General features: G+C 39.8%; 1 protein-coding gene across 3 annotated transcripts in view; it reads right to left on the bottom strand.

The window, feature by feature from the left end:
* Window positions 1–11,469: 11,469 nt before the first annotated feature.
* The window catches only part of DRD3 (dopamine receptor D3), a 38,676-nt gene continuing 33,224 nt past the window's right edge, over window positions 11,470–16,921 (bottom strand). Inside the window, exons 6-8 of one of the 3 annotated variants that reach the window (XM_045557011.1) lie at window positions 14,474–14,609; window positions 14,327–14,374; window positions 11,470–12,815 (exon numbers count right to left, since the gene is read on the bottom strand). In XM_045557011.1, the coding sequence (XP_045412967.1) occupies window positions 12,619–12,815; window positions 14,327–14,374; window positions 14,474–14,609 (381 nt within the window). In that variant the 3' untranslated portion in view covers window positions 11,470–12,618. Of the gene's footprint in view, window positions 12,816–14,326; window positions 14,610–16,921 lie in introns of all 3 variants that reach the window. The other 2 variants (XM_045557004.1, XM_045557007.1) reach the window with 2 other exon arrangements.

Raw genomic sequence — 16,921 nt, 5'->3', positions numbered from 1 at the left:
AGCTTCCATAGGAAAACTCAATAGACCCCTAGGATTTGCAAGCAAGGTAAACTATCTGCAGCAGAGAACTATACACCTTTAGACAAAATAGCTTCTGGTGTGCTACTGGTCCATGGTAGAAATAGAGCATCTGACTATGGGATGCCAGATGTCCATTCTGCCAGAACTGCCCATCATAAGTTCTGACAGACCCCCCGACCCCAAGTTATGAAGTCAGGCAGGCCTACAAACAATAATAAGGAGAAAAAAAATGGTACATCTGGGATCGAGCCTTGGCAGAGCCAGAGAGCACAAATAAGCTGTGTGAGTAGATGGCCCAGACTCTTCTGTCACCTACCAGTCTTGCACTGATGCCTCACCCTTAGCTCACATGTGTGGTAGTGTGGGGTTAGGGGAAAAGCTGATTTAGTTTATGGATAGGTAAGATCTGAATGTAGTAGCAAGCCAAAAATAGACTATTAGTACAGTACAAGAGTGCAGTCCCAGTCAGGGGTGTCTCTGAAAGATAGCGATGAGGGGAATTCTTCCTAATGGATAAAGCACCAGGCAGTGCACCTGTCAAGAGAAATGCTCTGAGAAAAGAATATATTAATATATCGCTTATGTGTAGTAGCCAATGATTTGGCCAGTTGACCCTACACAATCTAGGAAACAGAATGTCTTAGCTAGTTGATGTCAGCCAGCTTCTATCACTTTAATATGGTACAGGGAATTAGACCCCAGAACTGGCATCCATTTGAAGGTCAAGTGTGTTCTTGGCTTCACACAGGAAAGAATTCAAGAGTGAGCCAACAAAGTAAAGCAAAAGCAAGTTTATTAAAGTAAGAAAAAAAAAAAAAAAGAGGCTGCTGCAGAGACAGGGCAGCTGCTATCTCTCAGAGCAACAGAGAATAGCACTTTGTGAGTTTCTGGGGTCTTATTTTATACATTCTATTTAATTTTATGTTAAGCAGAGGGAGGATTATTCAAATGATTTCTGGTAACAGGGTGGACAGTTCCTGGAATTGAGGATTCCTGGTCTTTTAAACTATAAAGGGTAACTTCTGAGAGTTGTCATGGCTGTCATGGCACTGGAGGGAGTTTCTTTTAATATGCTAATATATTATAAGCAGGGTATAATGTGCAGTGATGGTAACCTGAGGCTGTTTCTCATGGCCATCTGGGTTCTAGCTGGTTTTGGCCGGCTTCTCCAGCATCTCTTGTTTTATCAGAGACCTTGGTTCAAGCCTTATGGCTCTTTATCCAACAGGACCTGCTGGTTCTCTATTTCGAATGGACTAACAGGTAAGGAATGGGGTCACCATCCTAGCCAGGTTAACTGACCTTCATAATCAGGAGAAAATAGTTTTCTTACATAATGGGGACAGAATTTTGATGGCAAATGGGTAAGTACAACAACCATGGCTGAGCAATGGTGGCTAAGGTGGAAGATGTGAGTAGGCCTAACAACAAGGTCTCTCCCTTGTTAAGGCAGATCTAATTATTGCCACTGCTGAATATCCAGCCTGCCAGTAACAGCATTGTCTTCATCCTTCAAGGAGACCAAACAGCTTCTTAATGGCAAGTTTATTATAATGGGCCCTTTCCACCTTGTGATTCATTTTGATAGGAATTGGCACTTATCTTTCCTATTCATACAACTTCAGCCAGATAGCGCTTATGTGGCATTTGATCCATTGAAACAGGATCCTGCCAAACACTGCATCAGGCTAAAGCAATTGCTTAGATGGATGGAGGTGTGGCTGTGTGTACATGAGTATGGGACCTACTGCTCCTATCACATATCACATCTCCCGGAAGTTTCCAGCCTAATGGAATGTAGAATAGCTTTTTGAATGCATAGCTGAGACATCAGCTTGGAGATGATACCTTCTGATAATGAGACACCAGCTTCCAGACAAAAGTATACATTCTAAATAATGACTGTTGTATATGCTGACCCAATCAATAGAATACATGGATCTGGGAAACAACCTCTCTAATGTCTCTTTTTATAAGGACACTAATCCAGTCATATCAGGGCCCCACTGTTATGATCTCATTTAACCTTAATTATCTCCATATAGGCTCTATCTCCAAATTATAGTCACACTGGGGATTAGGGCTTCAACAGATGGATTTTGGAGAGACACAAATCAGTGCATAACAAGATCCCTCATGCTTATTTGCTGATCATTCCCTTTCCTGCCCTCTGCCCTAGCCACCCACTAATCCACTATATGTCTCTATATATTTGCCTTTTTTTGATATTTTGTACAAATGGAATAATATTAATACAATATGTAATCTCTGATGTCTTGGTTCTTTCACTTAGTATAAATTCGTCTTTTTGCATGTGAATATCTAATCATCCCAGCACCATCTGTTTAAAAGTCTCTTTTTTCTCTATAGGTTGAATTTGTTGAAAATCAATTGACCATAAATATAAAAATTTGTTTCTGGACTCAAGTTTCTTCCAGTCTATATGACTATCCTTATGCCAATATCATACTGTCTTGATAACTGTAGCTTTACAGTTAGTTTTAAAGTTAGGGAGTAAACATTCTCCAAACCCTTTTTTCCCACCTTTAGAAACCACCAACCTTTATGTCTTTATGAATTAACCTATTCTGGACATTTTTTCTTTTAAAAAATCATTTTGGCTATTCTACGTCTTTTGTATTTCTACATAAATTTTACAATCTGTTTGCAAGCTCCTGAAAAAAAATCCTATTGGGATTTTGAGAGGGATTGCATTAAGTCTATATACAAATTTGGAGAAAATTGCCATCTTAACATATTAAGTCTTCCAGTCCCAGAACATGAAAGGTTAGCAGTTCCTGCTCTTTTTTATTTTTAAATTTCTTTTCATAACTTAAACGTTTTTTTAATTGAGGTGAAATTCACATAAGATAAAATTAACCATTTTATTATTTATTTATTTATTTTTTGAGACAGAGTCTTACTCTGTTGCCCAGGCTAGAGTGCCGTGGCGTCAGCCTAGCTCACAGCAACCTCAAACTCCTGGGCTCAAGTGATCCTCCTGCATCAGCCTCCCAAGTAGCTGGGACTACAGGCATGCGCCACCATGCCCAGCTAATTTTTTCTCTCTATATTTTTTTAGTTGTCCAGATAATTTCTTTCTATTTTTAGTAGAGACAGGATCTTGCTCTTGCTCAGGCCAGTCTCGAACTCCTGAGCTCAAATGATCCACCCGCCTTGGCCTCCCAGAGTGCTAGGATTACAGGCATGAGCCACTGCGCCTGGCCAAAATTAACCATTTTAAAGTGAACAGTTCAGTGGTATTTAGTATATTCTCAATATTGTGCAACCACCACCTCTATCTAGTTCTAAAACATTTTCATCTCCACAGAAGAAAACTGTGTACCCATCAAGCAGTTATTCCTCATTCCCCTTTCTTCCTACCCTTAGAAACCACCAATCTTCTTTCTGTCTCTATGGATTTACCTATTCTGGATATTTCATATAAATAAAATCATATAATATGTGACCTTTGTGCCCGGCTGCTTCATTAGCATAGTGTCTTTAAGCTTCATCCACATTGCAGCTTGTATCAACTTCATTTCTTTTTATGGCTGAATGATATTCTACTGGCTTCTCTGGTTTACCAGCTTGCAGATAGCATGTTGTGGCACTTCCTCACCTCCAGAATTGTGTGAGCTAATTGCCACAATAAATCCACTCTTATGTATCTATATCTACCTTCACACTATTGGTTCTGTTTCTCTGTAGAATCCTAGCTAACACAACCACCGAGACTAGGAGAGTGCTAATCAATAGTGAGAGGAATCTGGAATAGATAGTGAAAGATGGTGATAAAGAGAGTTACTTTTGGCTTTGAGATCAGTTGCTGTGGCAGAAATTATAGTTCATCCCACTAACCTTCCATAGGAAGAAAGACCTACAAGATTCTTGATGAAGCTGTTTTTGGAATTTACTATATGAAGAAGGTGACAAAAAGGATGGATGGTAATGAATGCTGTGATGTGACACCCAGATCCTATTGAGGAATTTGTTCCCTCAGTTGCCAGAGGTGTTAAAAGCTGAGAGCTTTCGGTTGAAGAGAGCCTCTTTGCCTGAGCATGCCTTGTCCCAGAGGTAGCCTCCATCCCATGACTGGCTGGGGCCATAAATGCTCTGCCTCTTCGGAGCTTCCTTTGGAGTTGTCTGAGTTCTTTGTGTGACTGCAATACAGTTCAACTCCTTCTCCTGCTGGGTCCTACTCCCTTCACTCTCATGTAGGTGTTGGTCCCTAAGGCATATATCCAGTTGAACTTATCCATTCTGCATGCAAACCTTCTTAGAGGTTCAATATGAGTCCATAAAGTCAATGCAATTTGAGTTGGGTCATTAAAAATCCTAATCATGGGAAATGAGTTCATGGTACTCTGAACTGGTTAAACAACACTGAGAGGATTATGTTCCCTTTGGGGTCTTGTATTTTAAGAGAAACTAATAACATGGCTACATCCAAAGGAAAGCAACTAAGATGAATAGTGTAAGAAAACGTTACTTGAAGTAGCGATAAAGCAATTGCAACTTTGGAGAACTGTCTTAATCTCACAAAGGCTGTCATGGGAAAAGATGGAATAGAGGTTTCTGTGCTAGAGAAGAGAACAGGAACTAAAAAGTAGATTTTATAAGGCAGCAGATTTTGGCTTAATGAGGGAGGAATTTTCTAAAGGACAAACTGTCACATGTCTTGGGATGAAGTGAGCCAGCTCCTTAATATAGCTGGATGATCATGGGTCAGAGATGTTTGAGAGAGAATTTCTGCAATTACTAAGGGATTGGAATCAAGTCCCTTCCAACTCTCAAATCCCATGATTATAGGTTGTGATAAATTACATGCTTCTTAAGGGTCTTTAATATCAGTCTTATGGAATTTGTGTAAGCATAACACAAAGTTCAATTATATCAGTTTTTCTTAAAGGGAAAAACACCTTCTACCACCTTTAGTCAGAATGGAATAGGATATTCTATCCCACATGGAATAAGATAAATACATGATATAGCCTTTTAACTTTCCCCAACCCCAATGAGTTTTCTGTTGATTTCCTCTTTTAAGACACAGAGAATGATTGTCTTTGAACAGTTTTGACTTTTTATTAATAAGCATGTTTATAGGTTTTTAGGGTTCAGAAGATAATTTATATACTTCTAACATTATTGTTAGCCTCATTTTATCATAGTCTTATGAATCTAGACTTGTCACTTTTACTGATAAGAAAGTTAAGCTCCAGGAATTTTACAGACTTGACCTAGGCCACCAGAGGTTCTACACTCTGGAATAGTATAAGTAGTATAATAATATAAGGCTTGAATCTGACATTTTTCATTCTGAACGAGACAGCTTTTGTACCTTTCCCCATGTCATCCAAATTCCAAGTCCTCTTGCATTTCAGACTACTCTCACCATATTTTATGGGTTAAATTGTGTCCACCAAAAAGGTATATGGAAGTCCTACCTGCTGAACTGTGATCCTATGTTGAAATAGGGTCTTTGCAGATGTGATCAAGTTACGATAAGGTCATACTGGGTTAAAGTGGGCTCTAATCCAGTGCTTTATAAGAAGAAGATTTGAACACAGGCACACTGGGGGGAATGCCATGTGAAGATGTAGGCAGAGATAGGCATTATGCTGCCACGTGCTAAAGAACATCAAATATTTCCAGCAACCACCAGAAGCTAGGAAGAGGCAAAGGGCATCCTCCCCTAGAGACTTTAGGGAGACCATGGCCCTGTAAACACCTTAATTTCAGACTTCTAGCCTCCAGAACTGTGAGAGAATAAGTCGCTGTTGTTTTAAGCCACCTAGTTTGTGGTGCTGTGTTATGGCAGCCCTAGGAAAGTAATACACTATGTCCAAGGCACTTCTCCCAGGCAGGAAGAGATGGAGTAAGAGGAAGGGGTGTCAGCTCAGACACCATAAGGGACAAAGACACACAGTCTTGAAGAATTGATGTGTTCTGCTCTTTATTCCGTGACCAGGAGAGGAACAGTGGACCCAAGGGAGCCTTCAGCAAGCATCTGCCATCATCAGCTTGGGGTTAGATCATAACATACTTGTGCACTTGGCTGTGCAAGCAGGAAAGGGTCCCCTGTAGGTGCTATCCATTCATCTAACAATTAGATGACAAAATCAACCAAGTATCCTGGGCATGTGTAGGGATTAAAAGACAAGAGAAAAATCAGATTTCATGTGGGAGGTTGAAAAGACTATGCCAAATAACTTGAGAAAGAGGCTCTGGGTGAGTTGTGAACCAGATAGAAAGTACGACAGAAAGAGCTGCTTAGGGGAGTAATAATAATAATAATAATAATAGCAATGATAACAATAATCACTTACATTTGTTAGGGCTTTACAGTTGACAAAGCATTTCTGCTATGGTTTAAATGTTTGTGTCCCCTCTAGAATTCATGTTGAAACTTAATCCCAAATGCAACGGTATTAAGAGGTGGGACCTTTAGGAGGTGATTAGGTCATGAGGGCTCTGCCCTTATGGATGGGATTAGTGCCTTGTAAAAGTGCTAGAGGGAACTAGCTAGGCCTTTGCCCTTCTGCCCTTCTGCCCTTCTGCCATGTGACAACACAGTGTTTGTCTCCTTAGGAGGATGCAACAACAAAGTGCCATCTTAAAAGTAGAAATCAGGCCCTCACCAGACACTGAACCTGCTGGTGCCCTGATCTAGGACTTCCCAGCCTCCAGGACTGTGAGAAAATAAACTTCTATTATTTGTAAATTATCCAGGCTGAGTTATTTTGTCACAGCAGCAGGAACATACTAAGACAACTTATAATACATGATTTTGTCTATCTTCAAATGGTCTAGTAAGGAAGTCCAGGCCTTCAGGTTCCTATTTTACTCACAAGGAAACAGAGGCACATAGAGGTTAAACCCTTTGCCTGGGGCCACTTGTCTGTGCTAGAACTCCAGTTCTTGGGCTCATTTCTGTCCGTTGTCTTTCCCATAAGGTGGCAGAGCTACCTTGGGCATAGCCCCGTACCCTCTCTGGGGCATATTCGTCCTCAGAGGCCTACAGCCACTGTTCCTCTCCTCCTGGTGCTCAGCAGACCCTACACAAAGCAGGAACTCAATGCACAATGATGGAGAGAGGGTGATTAATTGATGTGAGGGTGGGTGGAGCAAGAGGTCCCAGGTCTTGTGCTTGGCATGGACTCTCAGCTTGTGCCTCTGCTGGTGTGTGCTACAGAGCTGAGCTGACACTGGCATCACCCACAATGAGTCTCTGTGTCAGGAGGTAGCCATGGAAACTCACTCCCTTCCTAAGCTGATGAGGAGACAATTAGGTAGAAAGGAGGAATCAAGTTAATTGCCTGTCATCCCTTTCGGCTCTCTGTGTATTAATTCAAATTAAGCTTTTTTAGTTTTCTAGTGTCAGCAGATACTGAATGATTGGAGCACAGGCCTGGTAGTCAGGACCTCCAGGAAAGAGCCAGTCCTAAGTGTATCCCTTAACCTTTCTGCCTCTTTGTGTAGTTCTGACCCAAGCATTCAGGAAAACAAATCTCTTTGCCTGACCTCCCTTGGTTTCTGTCCTAAAGTCTCAGAACTGCCTTAATTTTAACCATGTCTGATTCCACAGTCATTCAACAAGCCATTCCTCCTCTTTTAGAGAAAAGAGTGAGGAATTCAAATTAAATTCTGCATTTGTTGAAATTCAGTGTAGCTCAGAGAGAAGCAGTTAAATACATCTGCGGGGGATGTTCTGTGATGTGGCAGAGGGGGGCATATGGAGGGCCGAGGAGGCAAGATCTAGAGGCAATTTGCAAGAAGTGTCACCATCGGCTCAGCTGCCACCTGAGCAGAGCTGGAGGAGGTCTTAAAAAATGAGGCCGTTTCCTTTCCCATCCTATCTCTAGGGTCTCTTCTCTACAGCCAGATGGAATTGTTTGAAATTTCTTGCATGTTCCTTGCTTCTTACCTTTAGCTTTTCAGGGGTCTACTCTGCCTGGAACACCTTTCTTACTTTTTTTTTAAATTGTGTCTCAATCCTGATCACACTTGTCCAGGAAGCCTTCTCTAGGATGAATATAAGGCTTCCAAACACCATGAATACTCTTTATTGTCAGCAACAAACAGGTCCATCACTACACACATATATTCTACCCCTCTGTTAGATTTTAAGTTTCTGGGGACAGGGACTGTGTTTCCCTTGTTGACTTTCTCCAGCTCCAGCACAGTGTCTGGTGCATGGAAGGTGATCAATAAATATTTATTGAATAACTGATTGATTTAGTAAATGAGTAATGGATAGTGTTTTAGAGGATGGTGTCCTAGGAGAAGGAAATATTTATTTAAGGTCTAGAATTGAATGTTGGTTGTAATCTGTTTGGATTTCCATACTACTTGCATTTTACCCAAGGAGTGTGAGAAACTATGAGACTTCTTAGGGATCCAGAACAGATTTGCTCCAAGAACTCTGCTCTGCATCATTTAGGCCAATATGTCTCCTGGGATTTTTGGCCACGCTGGCTCTGAAAGTAGAGCCCTGAGGTTAAGTGTGCTGGTTCATGGTAGGAACTGTAGAGGTAGAGGAGGTGGAATGAAGAAGAGGTTGAAGCAATAGCTTGGGAGATGTGTTTGGGATTTCTCCGGGAAGCTCTTCTTTGATCAGAAGAAAATTCTGGGAAGAAGACGTGTCTAGGATTAGGGAAGAGGTGCCTCTCAGTTTAATGATAGAGGTGACAATATGACTTTCACTTTTTGTCTGCATGGAGTGAGTACTTTTTATGGGGCTCTTGGGGAGTGTGGCAAAGTAGAAAGGGTACTGAATTGGGATTCAGCACATTTGAATGCTTGTCTGTCATCAAGCAACTAGGAGAAAATCGTCCTGGGCTTTAGTTCCCTTTAGGAGAGGGTAGAACCAAATACTCTCTAAAAACTGTTCCATGATTCTATAAAAATAGATATGGATTTCCCATGTACTGTTTTAGAAATTAGACATGGCAGGAGAGTGATATTATTGTCTTGGGGTGGGTTCTTAGGAAAGTTCTTAGTGCAAGTGGATAGGGTAGGGTGAGACACCCCTAGGAATCTTTGTTCCATCTTTTTCTTCCCACCTTCTCCTCCCCTTCCCTTTACCTGTCTGGGGGGAGACTAGTTGCCTGTGAATATCTAATCATCTTGGTAATCAGACAGATGTATGTTTGAATCCCCAATCTGCCACTTACTGACTGTATGTGATCTAAGGTAAATTTCTTAACCTCCTTCTGCCTCAGTTTTCTCCATCTATAAAATGGAGTTTATCATCCTTAAGCTTGTCATAGAGGTTGAATATGTGATGTAAAGAAAGGAAACAAAGTATTTGCTATTATTCTTCCTGACAAATATACTATTAATAATATTGATGTTGCTTATGCTTGTACCTTTAGAATTCTTATATATATATATATATATATTTTTTTTTTTTTTTCAGATAAGGTCTTGCTTTGTTGCCCAGGCTGGGGTGCAGTGGTGTAATCATAGCTCACTGCAGCCTTGAATTCCTGGGCTCAAGTGATCCTCCTGCCTCAGCCTCCTGAGTAGCTGGGACTACAGGTGTGCACCACCATGCCTAGCTCATTTTTTGCATTTTTTTAGAGATGGGGTTTCACTATGTTGCCCAGGCTGCAGAATTCTGATTTTGACATGAAATTTTATGATCTTTTACCCCACCATCTCACCTGTTTTCTGTTTATTTTGCATGGAAAAACTTTTATTTTTACTTTTGCAGATTTTAATTGTCTCAAGACCCAATTCTGCTTGTACTATAAACCTATTGACCTAGATGGCACAAGATATAAGAACTAGTGGGCAGACAGAATTTTCCCACTGTGCTACAATATAAACATTATTATAGACATTTAAAAAATGATAGCATTAAAAGCATTCAGGAGTAGCAGGTAAGTAAATCACTGGAAGTGTATATATTTACTAATTATATACTTAAGGGTTAGAGGAATAAATACAGGGCAAGGGAGGCCTTGAATTCCTCGTAAAGTTCTTGTGCACTTTAAACTTTTAACAGCATTGCAGCAGGTATCTGTCATGTCTATACACTAACAGCTCTTAAAAGTAAATTTATTGAAGTTCAGGATGATATTTCACAAATTATCTATACTTTTACTATGATTTTGCAATCAGTAAAAAATAGCTTCTGTGGGTGAGAAGGTAAATGGTGAGAATATTCAAGTTCCTTCTAAATGCAATTTTGAATGATATTTACAAATTATTTCTATTATACCTTTAATCTTAGTTGTTGGAGTGGTGATGTTTAGGATCTGTCCTAGGACTTTATACAGATTGTCCATGTGATGGCTTTGGACAGTCACCCTGCCTGGTGCCCTTGGTTCTGAGGTTGTCTGGTAGCCTCGGTCGTTGTCTATCACCCTCTGACAAGTACGTGTGCAAATGTAGGAACAGGTAATGAGCACCTTGAGGACGGGGGCTTTCTTATTTATTCTTACATAACCAGAACCTGAAGAAGTGACTGGCACTTTGCAGACACTACTTAGTGAGGCTCAGGGTCTGAAAGTAGCCATGCATCACTTAACGATAGGGATATGTTCTGAGAAATTCGTGGTTATGATGTTTCATTGTTGTGCAAACATCATAGAGCGTACTTACACTAACCTAGATGGTACAACCTACTACACACCTAGGCTATATGGCATAGCCTCTTGCTCCCAGGCTACAAACCTGTACGGCACGTTACTGTACTGAATAGGCAACTGTAACACAGTGGTGAGTATGTGTCTAAACATACCTAAGAATGTATAAAAGATAAAAAAAAATGGTACACTTGTATAGGGCACTTAGCACGAATGGAGTTTGCAGGACTGAAAGTTTCTCTGGCTGAGTCAGTGAGTACATGGTGAGTGAATGTGACGGCCTAGGACATTACTGTACACTATTGTACACTTTATAAACACTATCCACTTAGGTTACACTAAATTTATGAAAAAAATTGTTTTCTTCAACAATAAATTAATTATAGCTTACTGTAACTTTTTTACTTTATAAACTTTTAAATTTTAACTTCTTGACTCTTTTATAGTAACAGCTTAAAACACAAATACATTGTACAACTGTACAAAAATATTTTCTTTCTTTATATCCTTATTGTATAAGCTTTTTTCTATTTAAACATTTTTTATTTTATTTTTTCCTTCTTAAACTTTTTTTATTAAAAATTAAGACATAAACAAACACATTAGCCTAGGCCTACACAGGGTCAGGATCGTCAACATCACCATCTTCCTTCTCAACATCTTGTCCTACTGGAATGAATGTCTTCAGGGGCAATAACACACACAGAGGAGCTGTCATCTCTTATGACAACAACGCCTTCTTCTGGAATACTTCCTGAAGGAACTGCCTGAGGCTGTTTTACAGTTCACTTTTTGTTTTTAATGAGTAGAAGAAGTATACTCTAAAATAAAAATAAAAAGTATAGAAAATACATACATAAGCCAGTAACATAGTCATTTATTATCAAGTATTATGTACTGTACATAATTGTATACATTTATATGACCAGCATCATAGTAGGTTTGTTTACACAAGCATCACCAGAGACTCGTGAGTAATGCATTGTGCTACAACATTATAATGGCTATGACATCACTAGGTGATAGGAATTTTTCATCTCTTATGATCTTATGGGACAACCACAGTATATGTGGTCTGTCATTGACCAAAATGTCATTATGCAGCACATGACTATACTGGGTCTCACATCAGCAGAAAAATGGAGATGCCACGGGTAGGAAAACTTTATAGTGTTATGAAAAGCATATCTATGGCACATTCTGAATCACAAGGTCCAACAGTGATACTACAGTGGGAATTGTCATCTCTTCTGCAGTTTGCATCGCCATCTTGAATGACTCTGGAAGCTGAGACTCTGAGACTGCCTCAAGAGAATAAGGGAATGAATCAAAGGGACTGAGCTAGACCTAAAAGACAGGGGTAGCAAGGTTTGAAACAAAGCTCTGGTCCCAATGTGGGACAGTGTTCCCCTTGGAGTGAGGAATTCACCTCATCAAATGTAGCCGATCGGATTCTACAGTGAGGTGGAAGTTTTGGCCTTGCCATACATATTTCCAGATACAGTGAAGGAAAGGAATGATCAAAAGGGAATGGGCCCACAAAAGTACAAGGTTAGCATGACAGTTAATTAGAGGTTTGAAAGAAGAGAGATTGGTTGCTCTGTGAGATTGTTTACTGGCTGAGATTTCAAGGATCCCTGGCAAGTTAAGAATAATGAGTTCTGTTCATTTTTCCTTCACTGTAATGAATCATGCCTCCAATGACAATTTTGTGTGAGTCATGTTTTATCAACTCCTTTCTGAATTATTGCTTATCACTTAGGGGCTCCCCAACCGTTTGAAAACTGTCAGAACGAAGTCAGATTTTAGCTGGGGAGGTAGAACATTCTGTTTTGGAAGAAGCTTTTGGTTATATCAGCCACTCGGGGATGTCCTGGCTCCAGGAATCTTCTTCCTAGCACATGCCAGAGGACATCACAGTCTTTCTAAGCAGGCCCTGGCCAGTGGCCCCACAGCCTGGTAGCTAGAAATGGGTACAGGGAGTATTCCCGCCTCTCCTCCTTCAGCAAGACAGGATCTTGAGGAAGGCTTTGCGGAACTCGACATTGAAGGTGGTATAGATCACGGGGTTGAGGGCGCTGTTCACATAGCCCAGCCATGTCGTGGCGCTGTAAAGCTCTGGGGACACGTGGCATGCTTGGCAGTGGGTATTGAGAATGTGAGTCAAGAAGAAAGGCAGCCAGCAGACAATGAAGGCCCCTAGGTTGCAAAGGAAGGGAAAAACCAGGTAAGGGATTTGCTTACTCTTTTCGTTATGACATGAGAATGACTCATGCTTGTCTACTTTATGCCAGCCACTGTGCTGGAGGTTTTACATACCCATTTACTTTTTATTAATATAACAACCCTATGAAATAGGAGTGATGAGCCAAACTTTTTTTTAGATGAGAAAATTGCCTGCTAATGTCTCTGCTTCCCCTCAGGCCTTTGTTACCAAACCAATTAATTTTCTAGTTTGGTCTTTGGGTAGTTTTTTTTTTTTTTTTTTTGGGAGACAGAGTCTCACTCTGTTGCCTAGGCTAGAGTGCCATGGCGTCAGCCTAGCTCACAGCAACCTCAAACTCCTGGGCTCGAGCAATCCTCCTGCCTCAGCCTCCTGAGTAGCTGGGACTAAAGGCATGCACCACCATGCCTGGCTAATTTTTACTATATATATTTTTAGTTTTCCAGATAATTTCTTTCCATTTTCAGTAGAGATAGGGTCTCACTCTTGCTCAGGCTGGCCTTGAACTCCTGACCTCAAATGATCCTCTTGCCTTGGCCTCCCAAAGTGCTAGGATTACAGGCATGAGCCACTGCGCCTGGTCTTTGGGTAGTTTTTTACTAGTGTTTTTTTTTTTTAATCTTTTCAGTTCAATTCAGACATTTATTTAATGTCTACCCGTGCAAGAGGTGATCCTAGACGCTGATAGGGAAGAAGACCTTAAAGACGTGACTGACACAGTTCCTGATGTTGAGATTACATCTAGGAGTTTTAGTAAAATCTCTAATATATGAAAAAGTTGAGGTTTGTCAGTGACACTGAACAGAATGAATTTCCTTTATTAATTATGTGTATCTGTGATTTATAAATTTTTAATTTTTTTATTTAAATAAGGTTTATATTTTCCTACTATAAAAATTAGCTCTGTACACATTACAGAAAACTTGGTAAATACAGAAAAGTAGAAAGAAGGAAAATAACTACCTACCCCTCAAAGACAATCATTTGACATCTTGGTGAACCTTTTATTCTGTACTTGAAATAATCTAGACGTTATCACACTGTATCATACCAGTGTCTTGCATTCCTGTTTTTTTCACTTCATATTTTAAAATACGTAAGCATTAATTAAATATCCAATATGTTCCAGACATTTTTATTGAATCATTCTTATTATTTGATTCATGCATTATAACCCCTATGATAGCAAAATATAGCTCAATTAGGTGGTTTGTTCAGCTTTATAAATTTCAATCTAGGTCTTTTGAATTTCTATCAGAGTTAATGTTTATACACAAAACAAAAATATTTTTATAAAAATATTTATGCACAGAGTTAATATTTATACACGAAATGTTTACATTGTAAACATTTTATAAATATTGTAGTCATTGGATTTCCAATTTCTGTCAAATGTGGCTGCATTATCATCCTCTGTCAGCTCCACCTAATTTAACCTAGCTCCACTTAATCTAACCCAATCCAACTCAAGCCAACCCAAACTTACCCAGCACAATGACCACCATCTGTGTTGCCTTCTTCTCCCGAAGTGGCACTCCCCGAGGTTGCAGGGGTCCCAGCTTCAGGGAAGTTGATAACCTGCCATTGCTGAGTTTTCGAACCTCTAAGCTGAGCTTGGGTGCTATGGTGGGGCTTAGGGAGTTCCGACTCCTCTCCTCCCTTTTCAACTCTCCTCCTCCTTCTTGGAAGCCTGATCCCCCCAAGGCAGTATCTTGGCAGATGCTGTAGTAGCGCTTTAGCTCCATGTGTGCCTGACCAGGAGGGAGGGGCTGCAGATGTGACAAGAGAGGATCCTGACATTTCTGGGGATATTGCTTATCTTCAGAATGTTCCTGAAATCGAAAGAGAATGCAGTAAAGAAAGACGAAATCATCAGCATGTGAAACCTACAGAAGGAGCATCTGAGAGAGTGGTGGGACCATGGAAACTTAAAGGAAATGAAATCTGTTTCTGAATTTATAAATAAAAAGCACCTATCACATATAGAACTTTTAATAACACTACAATCCCTTGAGAAGGGCAGCATAGGATTGTAGTCTGGCTTTTTCAAGTTCGAATGACTTAGTGATACAGAGGAACATATTAAGTGAAACCACTGGGACATAAGCAGCAAAATCTGGAGTGTGGGAAACCCTAAAAGACAAATGACTCAATTTTTCAAAAAAAAAATTGTAACCGCAAAAAAAACACCAGTTGCAAAGTATGGGCCTTATTTGAACTTAGATTCAAACAAACCAACTGTAATAAAAAATTCAGCAAGACAATTGGGGAAATTTGAACATTGGATATTTAATGATATTAGAGAACTATTATTAATTTTTTAGTGTGATGTGGTATTATGCATATGTGTTTTATAAAAAGTCCATACCCTTTAGGGGACTTTACAGAAATATTTTCAGTTGAAATAACATGGTATTTGGGATTTGCTTCATAGCAATTCAGTGGGGTTGTGTGAACGTAGGTGGGAGTGTAGAAAAATCAGATTGGCCATGAGCTGATAACTGCTGAAGCTGGCTGATGGTGACTAGGGGTTTGTTATATTTGTCTTTCTACTTTTTATTTTTGAAAATTTCCATACTTCAAAGTTTTTAAAAAAGAAAAAGAATACCCAGGATTTTCAACTCAGCTTTCCTACTTAGTAGATGTAACCTTGGGCAAGTTAATTTAATATCTCTCAGCCTCATTTGAAAAACAGAAAATAAATAGGAAAAAGTTTGGGATGAGTAGCTTGTGAGAGAAGAAAACTGAAGATATGTGAATTTTTCTGGTATTTGGGGTGGGGGGGTGGATGTATGTGTGTCCAATATCTGAACTTCTCTCCATGTTTGAGGAATCAGACCCTTGTGTTAACCTTGATTAGGACTTGACTCCCCAACTCCCATCACTGAAGCTATAAAAGCCAGCTGTTTACTTCCCACCCCCACCTCAATGGAGCTAGAGCTCTGGCAAGTGAACCAAGCCCAGACAACTGGAGATTCCCACCTGAGACTGAGCTGGAACTAGTGAAGCCGGGAGACCTCAAAATTCATCTAGCAGTGGTGCCATTCAATGTCCAGTGTCCTAGGTCCTCTAACCAGATTATTCCATAGGCATAGACAGCACCTTCTGAAGCTGCTTTTCAGCCTTCTCATTGAATCTGTGAGCTACCTGACAGCTCTCCAGGAGATTCCCTTTCTCCACAGGTTAGTCAGTATCAGCAACCAAAACCCTTCACTTGTTTCTCCTTAGCTCAAGGAATCGCAGTCTTCCAGACACATGGTGCTGGCACACTGTGCGCACTCAGAAACACTGTTGAATGAATGAATGAATGCAAGGGGTCTTCAAGATGATTTAGTGTTTTTCAAACCATGCTCCACAGAGATATTCTTAGGAATTCTAGGGGAATATATATTTTTTCTGTTTTTAAAAACAATTTTTATTGATAATTGTACACATTTACGGGGTACATGTGATATTTTGATACATGCATAGAATGTGTAACAATCAAATCAGGATAATTGGAATTTCTATCACATCAAATATTTATCATTTCTTTGTATTGAGAACATTTCAAATCTTCTAGCTATTTTGAAATATACAATAAATTGTTAACTATAGTCATCCTGCTGTGCTATCAAACACTAGAACTTATTCCCTCAAACTGTGTGTGTGTATCCATTAGCCAATCTTTGTTCATCCCCCCCACCCGACCCCTCCCATCCCCTGGTAACTAGCATTCTATTCTTTACCTCCATGAGATCAACTTTTTAGCTGCCACGTATGAGTGAGAACATGTGGTATTTGCCTTTCTGTGCCTGGCTTATTTTATTTAACATAATGACCTCCAGTTAGGAAAATATATTTAAAAAAATTTTTAGTTTTCATTTTGATGGGATTTTCTAATAATTAATGTAAGCATATTCTGCCTTATCTGAATGATAACCAAGATTATGTTTATGATTAAACTGGCACCTATTAATCCTCTAAAAGTGACAATATTTAACTCCCAATGCCTTATTTCTGAAAGTAGGGGACTGGGGCGTGCCTATGAAATCTCAGATTTGAGAACACTGATCTAGTACACCCTATTTTCATTTTACAG

This window comes from Lemur catta, chromosome 1, assembly GCF_020740605.2.
Source record: "Lemur catta isolate mLemCat1 chromosome 1, mLemCat1.pri, whole genome shotgun sequence".
Lineage (NCBI taxonomy): Eukaryota > Metazoa > Chordata > Mammalia > Primates > Lemuridae > Lemur > Lemur catta.
The sequence above is the reverse complement of the archived record's forward strand: the minus strand, read 5'-3'. Positions and strand labels throughout refer to the sequence as shown.